The sequence below is a fragment of the Nuphar pumila genome, chromosome 3 (assembly GCF_984573655.1).
Source record: "Nuphar pumila chromosome 3, dmNupPumi1.hap1.1, whole genome shotgun sequence".
NCBI lineage: Eukaryota > Viridiplantae > Streptophyta > Magnoliopsida > Nymphaeales > Nymphaeaceae > Nuphar > Nuphar pumila.
The window spans coordinates 7,983,424-7,999,430 of NC_143251.1; the positions used below are offsets into that span (position 1 = coordinate 7,983,424).

General features: G+C 37.8%; 1 protein-coding gene across 7 annotated transcripts in view; it reads left to right on the forward strand.

The window, feature by feature from the left end:
- The window catches only part of LOC149841834 (putative disease resistance protein At5g47280), a 52,350-nt gene that overhangs the window by 16,940 nt on the left and 19,403 nt on the right, over window positions 1–16,007 (forward strand). For 4 of the 7 annotated variants that reach the window (XM_089998717.1, XM_089998716.1, XM_089998719.1 and 1 more), the window contains exon 2: window positions 4,599–5,388. In XM_089998717.1, the coding sequence (XP_089854843.1) occupies window positions 4,749–5,388 (640 nt within the window). In that variant the 5' untranslated portion in view covers window positions 4,599–4,748. The remainder of the gene's footprint in view (window positions 1–4,598; window positions 5,389–16,007) is intronic. The other 3 variants (XM_089998722.1, XM_089998721.1, XM_089998723.1) reach the window with 1 other exon arrangement.

Genomic DNA, 16,007 nt, shown 5'->3' on the forward strand with positions numbered 1-16,007 from the left:
TTAGGACCTTCAACTTATTTCAAATTCAAATAAAATTCTTTCTCTACAATCCAATATTGAAACCTGGCTCTGATACCACTTGTAACGACCCGATCCGGGGCCTCTCGAGCTTGGGTTCGTGGACGTTAGTTCCCAGAGGGAAATTACTTAATAATCTCAAAAATAGCTCAAAATCGTGCCAGATTTTTTTTTATTCAATACTTGAAGGTCCATATATCCATTTACATTATCATAACCATCCAAAGACAAAAAAACAGAATAAAAAGTAAAGGGAAACCATACTTCTGATGTGGCTGATGTAGTAGAGTCGTACTAAGTCCTGTGAGTGGTGGCAGCAGTCCTTGAACCTACAGTTGCAACCAAAAGAAGGGGGGTGAGTTTACAACCCAGTAAGATTCCATTTACAAATAGATACGACCGTTGCAACTGTAGTGAGCTCTAAACTCCTAGTCTTAGTTTAGTTTGCTACTTATGCACACATGTTAGTTATGAGTTTTACCCCCTTTACCGCATTTCTATTATCATTTTCAAACACCTCTTCTACTCTAATCGGCTATTCCAGACATAACCTCCTCGAGCGTAGCAACCCATATAAACAACTCAAAGTCTACAATGTTGGTCAGACTTATGAACCACTCACAAACAACGTAGTCCAAACCGGCCCAGACTACGGACACAGGTGCTCTAGCAGCTCGCCGGTTGCAAGCCGGGAGCGAAGGGACTCAAACGGTAGCTAGCCGAAGAGCCAGGGTGGCTATACCTGCCCCCAAGGTGTCTCAAAGAGCTATACCTGCCCCCAAGGTTTTTGTGGTTCATGCTACGTCCTACATGTGTCTAGTGGGCAATGTTTTAACCCCTAAGGGTCACCTAGAAACGTCTGAGATATTACCAGGTTACTCACGAGGTATACACCTCAACATTACCCTAGACCATGCCTCCTAGTAGAGTTCCCATCACACACCGGGTGGTCATTCTATAACAACTTTTACTCAACATTCATATCTTGAATTTAGTGCGTTATACAATCCTCAATGTATATCCACTAATTACTTTTAACACATGTTTACATGTCTGAACTGTTAAGGATGACAACCCACCACAGATTAATTCACGACACTTACAATGCCCCTCTTAAGGCATAAGCATGACTTTTTCCAAGGTAATACCTACCCTGAGACGCTGGAACTCTACCCTCAATTTTCACATAACACATCAATCTCATACATGCAATCATGTCATGCCACTTTTATTTCATAACTCAGAAATTATGCATGATCAGGTTTAAACATCACACTTGAACTTTATAGATTCCTAGGCATGCAAAACAATGTCTCTTTACAATAAACCAAACTAGCATAAAGCACATGGAATCATATATAAAGATGCCTAAACTAATTAGATGTGTTTTAATCAACTAAGGAGGAATTTGCAAATGTTCACTTACCTGGAACGCTTAAATTCCAATTGCAACCCTTGATTTGAAAACAACAAATACTTCGTATCATCAAAATTACCAAAACACTCTTAAACTTAATTGTCAAACTCTGACTCCATTCTTTTAGAGTTTTGTTCACACATCCCCTACTAATAGATTCTACCGAAGCAGTAGAATCCATAGATTTAAGAATCACATGGATCTGACTTCCGGGTACTTAGTTATGCCTTGCATATTTTGTAGACATATCAAGGGCAAAATGGTCTTTTTGCTCTTTCAATGACCTCTGTCATCTTTACTTCATGTTACTTTAAGATCCATATTCATAATAGAATTTGACCACTTAGGTCATCAACTCAACTATGATTTGGATCACGGATTCGGTATTGTTGATCCAAACCTACTTAAAAAGGGTTTGTCTGGATCTAAATCAGGTCGTCTAATCGAATCCATTTGAGTTTTGGGTCCAAACTAGAGTTACCAGTCGAGGAAGCGGGAGCGGGAAGCGATACGGGAAGCGGGAGCGGGAAGCGAGGCACTTTCAAAAATTTAGGAAGCGGGGAAGCGTGAGACTACTTAGAAGAAAATTCTGAACCATCTCAGAAGAGACCTAAGAAGCGAGGGGGAAGCGAAAAAAATAGAAAAAATGGGGAAGCGAGGGGGAAGCGTGGGGGAAGCACGGGGGAAGTGTGGGAGAAGCGCGGGGGAAGTGTGGGAGAAGCGCGAGGGAAGCGTGCTTCCCATAAAAGGGAAGCACGCTTCCCAAAAAAGGGGGACACTTCCCCTCACGCTTTGGAAGCGCAACGTTTCGCGCTTCCGGAGCGCGCTTCGGGGAAGCGCGCTTCCCTTTTTACCTAGGCGCTTCCGGTAACTCTGGTCCAAACTGAGATCCAAACTCGAATCCAATTTGTAATGGAAAAATCGAGTCTTCGCTACTTCGATTTTTCCACCGTTCTCGATGAATCAATCGCACACGCATCCGATTTGTCTCGGTCTAGACTTAGTCGGTCTGACCCATATTGGGTCCACCTTTGGTTTTAGCCGAAACAGTCCACCATTACAAACCGACTCGGTCTGCTAACTACTTCGGACCCGACTCGGTCCGTATAGACCGTTATGGTCTGTCACAACGCACATATCCACACATTATTATTTTTTTTTCTTTTCGTTTGGCTTGGTCTGAACACGCCCAGACTGAGCCTACTTGGTCTGGTCGACCAACTCAGGCTGGTTCACGTCTAGCCTGATGACCGACTCGACCTGCAGACCAAGCTTGTCATCACAACTAGCAATAGTCAACTTCTATGGTCGTCGGACTTGTTGCAGCTTCTTGCAAGCAGGGCAGCGCCGCCGGCGCTCGCTGATCGTCAGTGGCTGCCGACCCAACAGCGGTATCAGGGGAAAACCCATTTTCTTCTACTTTTTTTTTTCCGCAATGACGAGGGCAGTGGTCGGACCTCCTGCCTTCTCGCAGCAGGCGGTCCGTCCCTCTTCATATTCAGTCACTGACGGCGGCAATAGCAGAGGAAAACCCCCCTCTGCTTTCCCCCTAATAGAGCCAGACAGAGAGGGTCCTCCTTGCTCCTGCATCTTTGCAACTCGTCGGTGACACCTCCGTTGCCGATGACCACTGCGCTGAACCTCAAAAGAGAGAGAGAGAAAACTTACCTGGTGGTCGGTGACGAGCGGAGTTCCTATCCCTCTTCTCCCTTCACGCTCCCTCTATGCTCGTTTAGAATGGGGAGATGAGAGGAGGCCCCCCCATGGCTTTTATAGCCATGGGGGTTGGTCGGTTACCCCCTCCCACCTTCTGTTTTAAATGGGGGCAGCCCGCTTCCTCTCCCACGATCTGATTCGTGGGAGAGGAAGGGGCGTCGCCCCCTTCTCCTTCCGTAACCCCCCCACGATGGGGGGAGCGTTACATGATCTCAGATGCGATGTGTAAGATCCTAATTCTCTTTTATTTTGAATGTTAAAAAATGCCCTTGACGGCTTTGCATTGCTTCTGGTTTGGGTGGAAATGAGGAGATGGGCCATTTACCTTTCTGAACCATTTTGGTTTTCAATTATACTGATCACCTTGCTAACTTTTATATAAAAGTGGGTAGGATGTCGTTTTGCAATATCATACCAAGCTGGATATGGATATCGCATGTTTCTTGGACATGCTTGTTGGATTCAAAACAAATTCATATCTTTCCATACCTAATTCACAATTTTATTTTATAATATGTGTCTATAACTGTACATCTGAAAAGTTCAAAAGGCTGGAACAGAATTGATTTAGTTGGATATGGAAGTGAATGTGGGTTGATACAGATGTTGCGTTCACGTTCAAAATTTGGATCTTTGATAAATAGGATGTCCTTTGAACGGTGCCCCACACTAGAGTTTTGGAGTCTTAAATATGTTTTCCAGACCATGATGGATTAGCTGCTCTCATTTCCACATTTTGTATGTTTAATTCTATGTCCTCTCTCAGTCCATTTTGCATTTTCACCTGTAATACGTCTGGAGCTGATCACGGACCTTTTGTTTTTGCCTGGTGACAACTTCTTTGTATCTGTTTCTCTTTCGTTTAATTAATTCAAATGATATATCAATCTCATGCTCTCTTGGATGTCCCATATTATCTTTTTATGATGCTTAGACATAAATGTTACAAATAATGCCTCTTGTTTTGGATGCTTGTAATCTAATTACAGGGTTCAACTTCAACCTTTGGGGACGATATTTTGCTTCAAAAGAGAAAAACTTATGGGAAAGATATATCCTGCCAATTTCTGCTTTTTTGGAATAACATGCTCAAAGCATGTTGACTTGCGAATTTCTGTTCCTTGAATTCATATGTTTTTGTCTTCAATATCTTATTTCAGCAACTTGGATGCTTTTTGTGTCTCCTTATACAAGGAGTTTGAGATGAATGATATTCCCTCTCTTTCAACATGAACCATAATTTTTTTGAACTGAAAGTATGTGGATAATGTAATTTTCACCAAAATGATTATAACATTTAATATGAAAGATGAATCTGCAAGTTAACAAATATTTTGATTTGTGAACATATGTTTCTGCAATTCCATTATCTTTATTTTGAAGATAAAATGAGTGGCTGATGCATCAAATGGAATCTTTCGTTTGTCTACTTTGTACCTTTTATCAGATCAAAACTTGCAGTGTTTTATAACACTTCGTGAGATCAATCGGCAGACTATATGCATTTGAAGCTGTTGGTGGTATGTAAAGCTAGCAACTGGAACCATATAATGCAGCATTTATTCTCTGATGCAAACATCACCTGCACAATCACCCCATGATGGCTGATTCAGTTGGTCCAGCAGTATTAGATGTTGCGATCAAAGAGTTATTGAATGCTATTTTGGAGACAAAAGTTCATGTTGAAGAGCTTAATGTCTACTTGAAGCAGATTAAAAATGCATTGGAATCTTTAGCTCCTTTGGTTGAAGAGGCAAGACGATTAGATACGGTTTTAACAGATTGTAAAAGAAAAGATATTAATGTCCTGTGTTGCCAATTGAAAGATGGTAAGGAGCTAGTTCGTAAGTGTTCCAGAGTGTGCTATTGTAATTTCTTGAAGAAGCGGAGATATGCAAAGAGACTAAGTGAGCTCGAAGCCACAATTATACGGTTCTCACAGCTAAATATACAAACTGATACATGGGTGGACACCAAAAAGCTTTTATTGTTAGCAAAGGGGCTGTACAACAAATTGGATGTTTTGGGTGGAGAAGGGAATGGGGTTGTGAGGACAACTGTTTCTACTTGTACACTCCCTGAACTCCCGAAGAAAGTTTTTGGGTTGGATGGGCCTCTAGAAGAACTGAAAAGGGTTTTTTTTCGAGAAGATGTGCAAGTAATTGGAGTCTGCGGTCTTGGAGGATGCGGAAAAACAACCTTGGTGGCAAAACTTTGCAGAGATCAGATGGTTAGAGGTATTCTTCTGTTTCCTTTTACTTTGATTGTGGATTCATTTTATAAAGTAATAATACCCCTACTTGTTTCTTATATATCAGTTTTATGAATTTGAAACTGACGCAAGCATTTGCAGAATCTCTGCCCTTTTTGTGGAAATATCTATTTATTGCGTGCTTGTATCTCTGTCTTTCTGCCTTCAATGAGTAATTATAATCTTTTGTGGTCTTAACCCCATTGGTTCTTGATCATTTTGTCGTTGATGGATCTATCTTCATTTACTCAAGTCCATTATGTTCGTTTTGTGCTACTGAAAATAATGCATACCAGAGTGTTCTCTTTTTTACCCATCCGCTATGGGCTTAAACCTGCAACCAGAATCTTTGTGCATGGGCAACAAGCAATCCCTACAACCTACTTTGTTGGCTTTGTACTTCTTATTTTTAAATGGTTCAGCCGAGTTGGAATCACAAATGGGTACCAGGTGGTAAGGGCCGTAAGGCCGATGTAGAATCGTCCAAATCTGTTGCACAACTCGAGCAAACCGTGCGGTCTGGTAGCCTTGCCAAGTTGTAAGTGTAATGAAACAAGATGTGCACAAACACTGCCAACAATGGGCTACAAAAGTGATCAAACACAAGAGGGCCTCTAATGGACCAATTACAATCTCACAAAAGAGATACACAAAAATAACAACTCACAAGAGAGCAACAATGTAAAAAATATAAATGTATTACCTTACAAAAAATGCTTAGAAAAACATGATTGGATACAAGGGGAAACCCCTATTTATAACCAAACAAAAGGGAGAGTGGGGGCAGCCCAACTAGCGGTTGGGCTAGCCCCTCAATGGTCATATTTATGACCGTTGGGAGCAGCCCAACAGCTAGTTGGGCTGTCCCCAACAGCCATAAACAAAAATATAAAAAAAAACAAAAAAGAAAAAGAAAAAGAAAGAGAAAGAAAAGACCAGCCCTATAGGCTGATTTCTATTACAACATGAATTTACTTAAATTTCATTTTACATAGACATATATATATATATATAATCTATACAATATATTTTAATACTCTTCCTCAAACTTACAGTGAGATCACCGAAAGTTTGTGAAGATGAAAAAGAAGATGAGGCAGAGGAAGAACTTTGGTAAAAAAAGTCCTCTATCTGAAATTTGGATAGAACATATGGTTTAAGTGTTCTTCCCGAATGTAGTGACAATCCATTTTGATGTGCTTTGTTTGTTCATGGAATGTATTATTGCTGGCTATATATATGACACTTTTGTTATCACAACATAACTTTGAAAGTTATGAAACATCAACTCCCATATCTGTAAGTAAGGACTACAACCACACAACCTCAGTTGTTGTTGTAGTCATCGCCCTGTAATCAACTTTCGTGGAGGACAAAGATACCTTCTAATGTTTTTTACACCTTTAGGATATAAAAGAATTTGTTAAAAATACATAAAAACCTGTAGTTGAGTGTCTGTTGTTGGAATCTCCTCCCCAATCAGAATTAGTATATGCGATAAGTTTTAAAAATGAAGAAGAAGATAATATAAACCCTTTAGATATAGTGTTTTTAATGTATCGAGCTATTCTCAACACAACACTCATGTGAATCGAAGTGAGCGCATGCTGAAACTGACTTGCAGTATGCACTAAATGTGCAATATCCGATCTAGTAACAGACAAGTACATTAATGATCCAATAAGCTGCTTATAAGGAGTTGGATCATCCAATAAGACTCCATCTTCAACTCTTATTTTGACATTAATCACTTCAGTAGTAGTAGCAAATTTCTTATATGTGATCCCAGAGTGTGCAACAATATCAACTGCAAACTTGATTTGGGACAAAATATATCCCCTTAGTGAATAAGCTACTTCAGTACCTAAGAAATATCTCAAAAAACCAAGGTCAGTCATATAAAAAAAAAATTAAGCATAATTTTATTTTCTTCAACTCCCTTCTTATCACTTATAGTGATGATCATATTATCAACATATAGGAACAAAATAACAATCGCAGAACCTGTAGACTTATAAAAAGAGTTGTGTTAGTATAATATGATTTAAATTCAAAATTTAACAGTCTTATTGAACCAATAATATCATACTTTAGAAGTTTGTTTAAGACCATATAAAGCTTTAGGGAGGTGGAGAACCTTGTATGTTTTAATATTTAGATTAGGAGAATGATTCATGTAGATCTTTTCATTTAGAAAGGCATTCTTAACATCTAATTGAAATATAGGTCAATTTCTAATGGATGTTGTGGCAGCTAAAGTCCTTACAGTTATACGAGCTACTGGAGCATAGGTCTCCTCAGGAATATCCTTTTGCAACCAACCTAGCTTTGTGTCTGTCTCAGAGTTGCCAATCGAGGAAGCGGGAAGCGGAAGCGAGGCACTTCTAAAATTTTATGAAGTGGAAAACGCGAGACTTAGGAGCGAACCAGGAAGCATCTCGGAAGCGACCTAGGAAGCGAAAAAAGAAGCGACATAGGATTTGAGTGAGAAACGAAAGGGAAGCTAAAAAAGAAGCGACATAGGATTCGAGTGAGAAGCGAAAGAGAAGCGAATAAAAATCGAAAGGGAAACGAAAATGTAATTATATATTTTTATTTTATTAAAAAATAAGATTTATATTACATTTGACAAAATAAAACATGTATCTAAGACAATAAATAATATAAGTTGCAATTATCTAACAAATGCACCATATTGCAATTGTCAAGCATTTAAAAAATAATACATCAAGAGAAGATCATAATTCATATTTTTGTTGCAATCATTTAATAAATGCATGCGAGCACTAAATAATGCATTAAGAAAATAAATAAATTTGATTAAAAAGTGTACCTTTTTCAACGAAAGAATCAAATGACTTGTTATTTGATGTTGTGATTGTTGTAAATCTTGTGGTCTTTGCAACATAGAAAATGAAAAATCAATAAACTCAAAGATTACATAGAGATATGATTAAATTTTTAAGCTATAAAGATCTAAACTGTAAATTATAAGTTATAAAGTTCTAAACTATAAACTTAAAATTAACATAATCCACTACTTCATTTTATCATGCAAGGTTCAAAATAAAAGTACATATCGAACCAACAAAATATTACAAGATCATGACAAAAAAAGTAACATAAAAGTTTCTAAGTTGGACTACTTCGACTACATCATCAAAAGAATAATTAAAAATTCAATAGTTCATTAATCTGTCATCTTTCTCTTCCCCTTCAAGTCAGTAATAGATCGAGAACTTTCTGCATCATCACGTGCTTCTTGTCCTCCACGACCATGCCTTTTGTTCATTCATTCATTTCCTATAATGAATATGTTAAAAAATGAAAATGTTCAAAAACATTAATTTAAAATATAAAAAATACATATATAAAAAAAGTAAAAATAAAAAACACAAGATCAACATACCTTGCCTAGGTCTCCTACTAAAAAAACGATCAATCTGGCCTTAAGGAACTGATGGTCGCTCTTGTATATCTGCAGTTCTACTAGCTTTGTTGGATTGATTTGTATATTCTTCAACTTCATTTGTACGTATGATTATTCGAGGTAATGGAGCTTTTGGTTGTACATCTTTGAGTTTGAATTTGGAAATAGTGTTTGATTGTTGTGCACTATCATCCAAATCTCTCCAACGCATGTCCTCTAATCTCAACGCATTTTCTTCTACAATAGGAAATTCTGGATTGATATCCCATTTTCGACTAGGTTCTTCTTTGTAGCGATTTTTGCACCTTTTTATAACAAGAATATACAATATGAATGCTAATAAACAATCAATGATAGAAAAAGAGAAAAAAATACCAAAACAAAAGTACAACACAGTTTAATTATACTTGTCAATCAATCGAAGATTGGAATGAATATACACCAAGGTATCATCACGATCTTCATTGAGCCTATTTCTTTTAACATTGTGAATATAACTATAGGTGCTCCACACTCTTTCTGCAAAAGATGTGTTAATAGGTTAAGATAAAACCTTAATGGTTAATGCTCTCAACTCAGGTGTATCACCATCATAAAAACGCCACCAATTAAGCACCAAGTTGTGACCTATAAAGTGTAGATAGCTTTTCATTTTCAGCATATATGACTTCATGCGCGAGTATTGCACTGTCTAAGATATCATTATCCTTTTCTACAAAAAAAATGTTTAATAACTATAACAAGAAAATGCAAATGAAATAATAAAATAATTAAATCTTTAAACTTTAAACTTTAAACTTTATTAAATAGATAGAATAAAATTTTTACTAGGAGAAACTCGTTTGACCCCTCCTGCTGCTGGGATCTTGAGATACTTTGACTCGTAATATTTTGGAGTAAGCATGTGGGCTAGACTAAAGAGATGCACATTCATTCTATCCCATCCATTTGAGACAATCTGCTGAATCTTTTCATACAAATATGGTTGTCCTTTTAGATTGTCTTTGATTTCCCCCAACATGTTGTCCATGCCTTCATACACTTCACCAATTATAGGGTCTTCCTGATCACAAAATTTAATCATCTTATATATGAGTTTTGTAATCAATAATGCTAAACGTACAAAATCCAAATATTCTTCATCAAGAACAATTGTTTATGTTGTAACAACCTTTTTTTTCATAGTTTCATTCGTGTATGACTGCTTACATTCGCTCCATCTATTTGAAATTACTGTGAGCCTCAAGCTCTCTCTCACATCAAGCAAGCGCTTCAAAGTAGCATAATGTGAAGCAAACCTTGTTTTTGCAATCTTTATTAGCTATAATTTTTCATTGCTTCTAAAGATTGCTAGTGCTTTTGAATGATTTGTGATATACTTCACAATTTCTTTACTCTGCAAATATGTTTCTCCCAACAAATGAAACTCATGTGCCAAATCCTTAAAGATCAAATTAAGTGTGTGTACAATACAAGGTGACCAAAAAATATACTTATACGTTTGTTTTAATTCTTCACCTGCTAACTTGCAATTTGTTGCATTGTCTGTAATCACTTGCGATACATTAGAAGGCCCCACAAGTTTAAATCCTGTTTTAAAAAACTTTGCAATGTTTGTAGCTGACTGTTGCACATTAGAAAAATCGCTTGCATATAAGAACATCGAGCCAAAATATTTTGATGCAAGTATATTTATCAAGTGTTTGTTCTTGATATTTGTCCAACCGTCTGAGACAATGAAAACTCTAAACTTCTCGAACTTTTCTCGAAATTCATTTAACTCCCTGTGAACACACTCTTTCTCACTATCAAGCAACATCGTTCACGCTTTTTCATATGATGGGGGTTTATATCCAGACACTTTACTAACTGTAGATATCATCTCTTCTCAATATGGTGATCGAAGCACATTGAAATGTATGCCATTTGCACAAAAAAATTTGATAATTTTGTGATCTACATCATCTCTTTCTACATTTTTAAAGGTATCATGAATATCAACTGTTTTTCGGCTTCCACTAGATGATGTAGTCATATTAATATGCTTCTTCGGATTATCAATTCTTGATCTCCTCAACTCAAATGCACTTGATGAAACCTTCACTCGACGAATTTGTCTCTTAATTTTTCTTGCCAATTCTGCTTTTTTTGCAACTACAGGGCAAAAGGCAATCCCAACACTTTGTCCCTTTGGAGATCCCATGAGATGTGCAAAAACTCGAGTATATGACCTATGGTAAATATTTTTGCAGTGCCTGCACATAAAAACCTGGGTTCTACCTTGCTTTTCTTGCCCACTCTTCTTTTGTTTCAATACATGACGCCATAGGACAGTTGTTTTATGCATGCAAGGTGGTTCATCATTTTTTATCATCTTCAGAATAGTAGTCATCCAAGTCATATTCTTCTTCATCTTCCTCGTCAAAACAAATTTTTTTGTCCTCAAACTGTGGACAATCAGAAGACCCTTTGCCCTTTCTTGCATTGTCATTCCCAACACCACTAGACGATTCATGCTCCAAGTCCAAATTGTATAAAGAATCATCATCGTCATCATAATTGTCGCGATCATAGCTTCTGATGGTCATTAATGAAGCAAAGAACAGGCAAATATACCTGCATCATAAAAGTATATGAATAAACCTAAAACACTTTAAAATTTTAAATAAGCATCATTCATAAAGATGAAAGATCTATCTATAATATATGATGAAGCAGACAAAAATAAAAAAAGAAAAAGAGAAAAAAAAGGAAGTTCTTTCAAAAGATTGCATTTATGAAAAATTGTTAAACAAAGACAACATCACAATGAAGAAAGACAAAATTCAGATTGACACTGAATGGGAATTGGGTGAGGTAAATGTAATTTGAGACAGAAATATGCATTTCAGATTCTCAACTCTCAAGTCTCAATAGATTAAGGCCATTAAAACATATATGGCTGTCTTTATACTGAGACAAGTTCACAAGGACACATGGATGACAATAAAAAATAATGTAGATAACAAAAGAGCGCGATTATGCAGCACATCAAGTACAAGTTCTTACTACCCATGGACAAGTTACCTTCAACCTAATACTTGTAGTAATTAATTTGAAGTTGTTTTGTATTCTAAACACAGAAAGTAAAAACTCAGATGTCTCAACAAATACATTTTTGCTAATCTAGAAATTTAGACACACTAAAAAACTAAGTAGTGGTCATCATTTAGAGTGAATAACTCCATACAACAACTACGCCTTCATCCCAAAATAATTGGGGTCGGCGATATGAACCAAAAAAGAAAATCATTATGGGTCTTCCACATGAATCCTTCTCCTCCAATCATTTCTATCCAATGCCATGTCCTTGGTGAGGTTCAAAGCATTCATATCCTTTCCTATCACCTCCATCCATGTCTTCCTAGGCCTACCCCGACCTCTTTTAACTAATATATTTTCCCATTTCTCTATCCTTCTAATTGGAGCAACATTCGGCCTTCGCTGAATATGTCCAAACCACCGTAAACGATTCTCTCTCATCTTATTTTCAATGGGTGCAACGCCTACCTTCTTACGTATCTCCTCGTTCCGAATCTTTTCTTTTATTGTATTTCCACACATCCATCTCAGCATACGCATCTCAGCTACACTCATTTTTTGAATATGATGTCTCTTGGCAGCCCAACATTCCGTACCATATAGTAAAGCAGGCCTAATAGTCGTCCTATAAAACTTTCCCTTCAACCGCAATGGCATTCTACGATCGCACAACACTCCAGTTGCACTTTTCCATTTCATCCACCCAACCTTTATCCTATGATTTACATCTCTATCAATTTCTCCATACTTTTGAATGATAGATCCCAAATATTTGAAACAATCATCCACCGATATTTCTTGCTCACCAAGCTTCACTACACTCTCATCATTACTTCGTTGCTTACTAAACCGACATTCCATGTATTCTGTCTTACTCTTACTCAACTTAAAACCTCTTGCTTCCAATGTCTGTCTCCATAATTCTAACTTAGCATTAACCCCAGCTCTAGACTCATCAATCAAAACAATATCATCAACAAACAACATACACCACGGCACATTTTCTTGAATTGATCTCGTAAGCTCATCCATCATTATAGCAAATAGGAAAGGGCTTAAAGCAGATCCTTGATGTAACCCAACCGTTATAGGAAAATTGGTTGTCACCCCTCCACAAGTGCGGACATTGGTTACTACTCCTTCATACATATCTTTAATTATTTTAATGTACTTGAGAGAAACACCTTTCTTCATCATTGTCCACTAGAGAACGTCCCTAGGTACTCTATCGTTTGCCTTCTCTAAATCAATAAAAACCATATGCAAATCTTTATTCCTCTCTCTATTTCTCTCGATAAGTTGGCTAGCTTCCATAGTTGATCTTCCAGGCATAAAACCAAATTGATTCTCCGATATCATGACAACCTTCCTCAACCTAGACTCAATCACCTTCTCCCAAAGTTTCATAGTATGACTCATGAGTTTTATACCATGATAGTTTGTGCAATCTTGCATATCACCCTTATTTTTATATAGAGGCACCAAAGTACTCTTCCTCCACTCATTAGACATCTTATTTGTCTGTCAAATCTTGTTAAAAAGATTTGTCAACCATTCTAAACCTTTCTCTCCCAAGCATTTCCAAGCCTCGATAGGAATACCATCTGGGCCAACTGCTTTTCTTGATTTCATTTTCTTCAAAGCCTCTGCAATTTCTTTCTTTTGAATCTTGCACATGAAGTCACAATTCATCTCATGAAAAGGAATAGAGAAGTCTCCAAGATCCTGAGCATGACTTTCATTAAATAGCTTATCAAAATAATTTTTCCATCTCTCCTTAATCTCCTCATCTTTGACTAAAACCCTTTGTGTTTCATCTTTGATACATCTAACCATACCTAGATCCCTCGATTTCCTATCTCTCATCTTTGCAAGCCTATAAATATCCTTCTCGCCTTCTTTGGTATCCAACTTGTCATAAACCTTCTTATATACCTTATCCCTCGCGTTCCGAACTACTTTTTTAGCTTCCTTCTTTGCTATCATATACTTCTCCAAATTCTCCTTATCACGACTCTTACTTAGATTTCTATAACACTCTCTTTTAACCTTAATAGCTAATTTGACATCCTCGTTCCACCACGATGTATCCTTACCTAGCGGTGCATCGCCTTTAGACTCACCCAATACCTCCTTAGCCACCTTTCTCATGCCACTCGCTATCTTATTCCACATTGATTCTGAATCTTCCTCGAGACACCAATCAACTTCCTTAACTACCTGCTCTACAAACATTCCTTGTTTAGCTCCTTTCAGTGCCCACCACTTAATTCTAGGATCTATCCTATGTCTATCCCTTTTGCGGCATTGTCTAATTCTAAGATCTAAAATTAAGACTCTATGTTGTGTAACTACACTTTCTCCCGGTATAACCTTACAATCGATGCAACAACCCCTATCTCTCTTTCTAAGTAGGAAAAAATCTATCTGACTCGTATTAACCCCACTTTTAAATGTTACTAAGTGAGACTCCCTCTTCCTAAACCAAGTGTTTGCTAAGATCATATCATAGGACAAACCAAAATCTAAAATCCTTTCTCCACTTTCGTTTCTTTCTCCTATACCATAACCTCCATGAATACTCTCAAAACCATCCCTACTAATGCCTACATGTCCATTAAGGTCACCGCCGATAAAAAACCTTTCTCCATAAGATATCCCTTGTACTACTCCATCTAAATCTTCCCAAAATTGACGCTTAATGGAATCATCTAAACCTACTTGAGGAGCATAAACACTAATAATATTAATAATATTTGTACCTAATACTAATTTAATAAGTAAAATCCTATCACCCTTCCTACGGACCTCAACTACATTATCTATAAACTCATGACTCATAACAATCCCTACTCCATTCCTATTCCTATTTATTCCATTATACCAAATCTTATATCCCCAAGATTCTATAACTCCATGTAATATGGAAATAATTCAACTTTTGAAATTTCAAGAGTCAAAAGAATTATGCTTCACCACATGGAATCAGCCTAAAACAAAAAACAAACTATTATTAACAGCAAAGGATGGAGAGTGAAGAACACAAATCAATGAAATCATTACTCTCATAATTTACCAATTACTAAAACAAAAAAATAAACATCATTTGGACCCAACCCAACCCACTATGCTTCTTAAATACCTAGTTTGGGTTGGATCCATAAGAATCCAACCCAAACCAAAAGCCTCCACCAAACCATCCTCTCACCTACTCGGTTTGGGTTGGACCCATAAGGATCCAACCCTAAACCACTCTAACCCCCATTTATACCCAATCTCAGTTGGTTGGATCCAACCCATACAATAAGGCACCCACCACCATCTATAACCCCCACTCTCTGTGTTTTTTTTACCCTCTCTCTGCTTTCTTCTTCTCCCTCTCTTCTCACTCTCTCACCCTTTTGGTTCACCCCCCTCGGCGTGCACGCCTCACACACCACCATCTCTACCTCCAACGAGCCCCAACCCACCGGTGGTGCTCCCTGTTGGAGCCTCCTCCCCCAACCTTCTCCCTCTTTGTGTGTCTCTGTCGAGCTACCCCCATGCCCAACACCACCATTTGCCATGCGACAGGTGGTCAGAGGTCCTCCTCTCCCTAACTCGTAGCTGGCACAACCCAACCACCATCAACTTTTCACCTCTCCCTTTGCATCTTTGTGGCCGGAGGTCACCCTGCGCCCAGTGTGCCCTTGCTTTGTGTTGGGATTGGTCGAGCCCTCCAACCCAACTCTTGCTTCTTGTCGTCCCCTTTTCACCGAGGACCCAACAGATCCAAAACTCATAAAAAAAAGGAAAAAAAAAGTCGAGAGGTGAAACAAATTCGAGATAGAGAGAGCATGAGAGAAGAGATAGCGTACCTGAAGGTCTTGAACATCTTCATCGCCGGTGGAGGTCATCGGAATTTTTTGAGGTTGTCGAAACTCGGAGGTCGCCGAAAACTCGAGAGAGAGAGAGAGAGAGAGAGAGAGAGAGAGAGAGAGAGAGAGAGAGAGAGAGAGAGAGAGAGAGAACAAAACCCTAAGCCCCTTTCGGTTTTGTTTTTTCACGGGTTTTGTAAAATACCCATTTTATCCTTAATAAAAAACAGATTCATG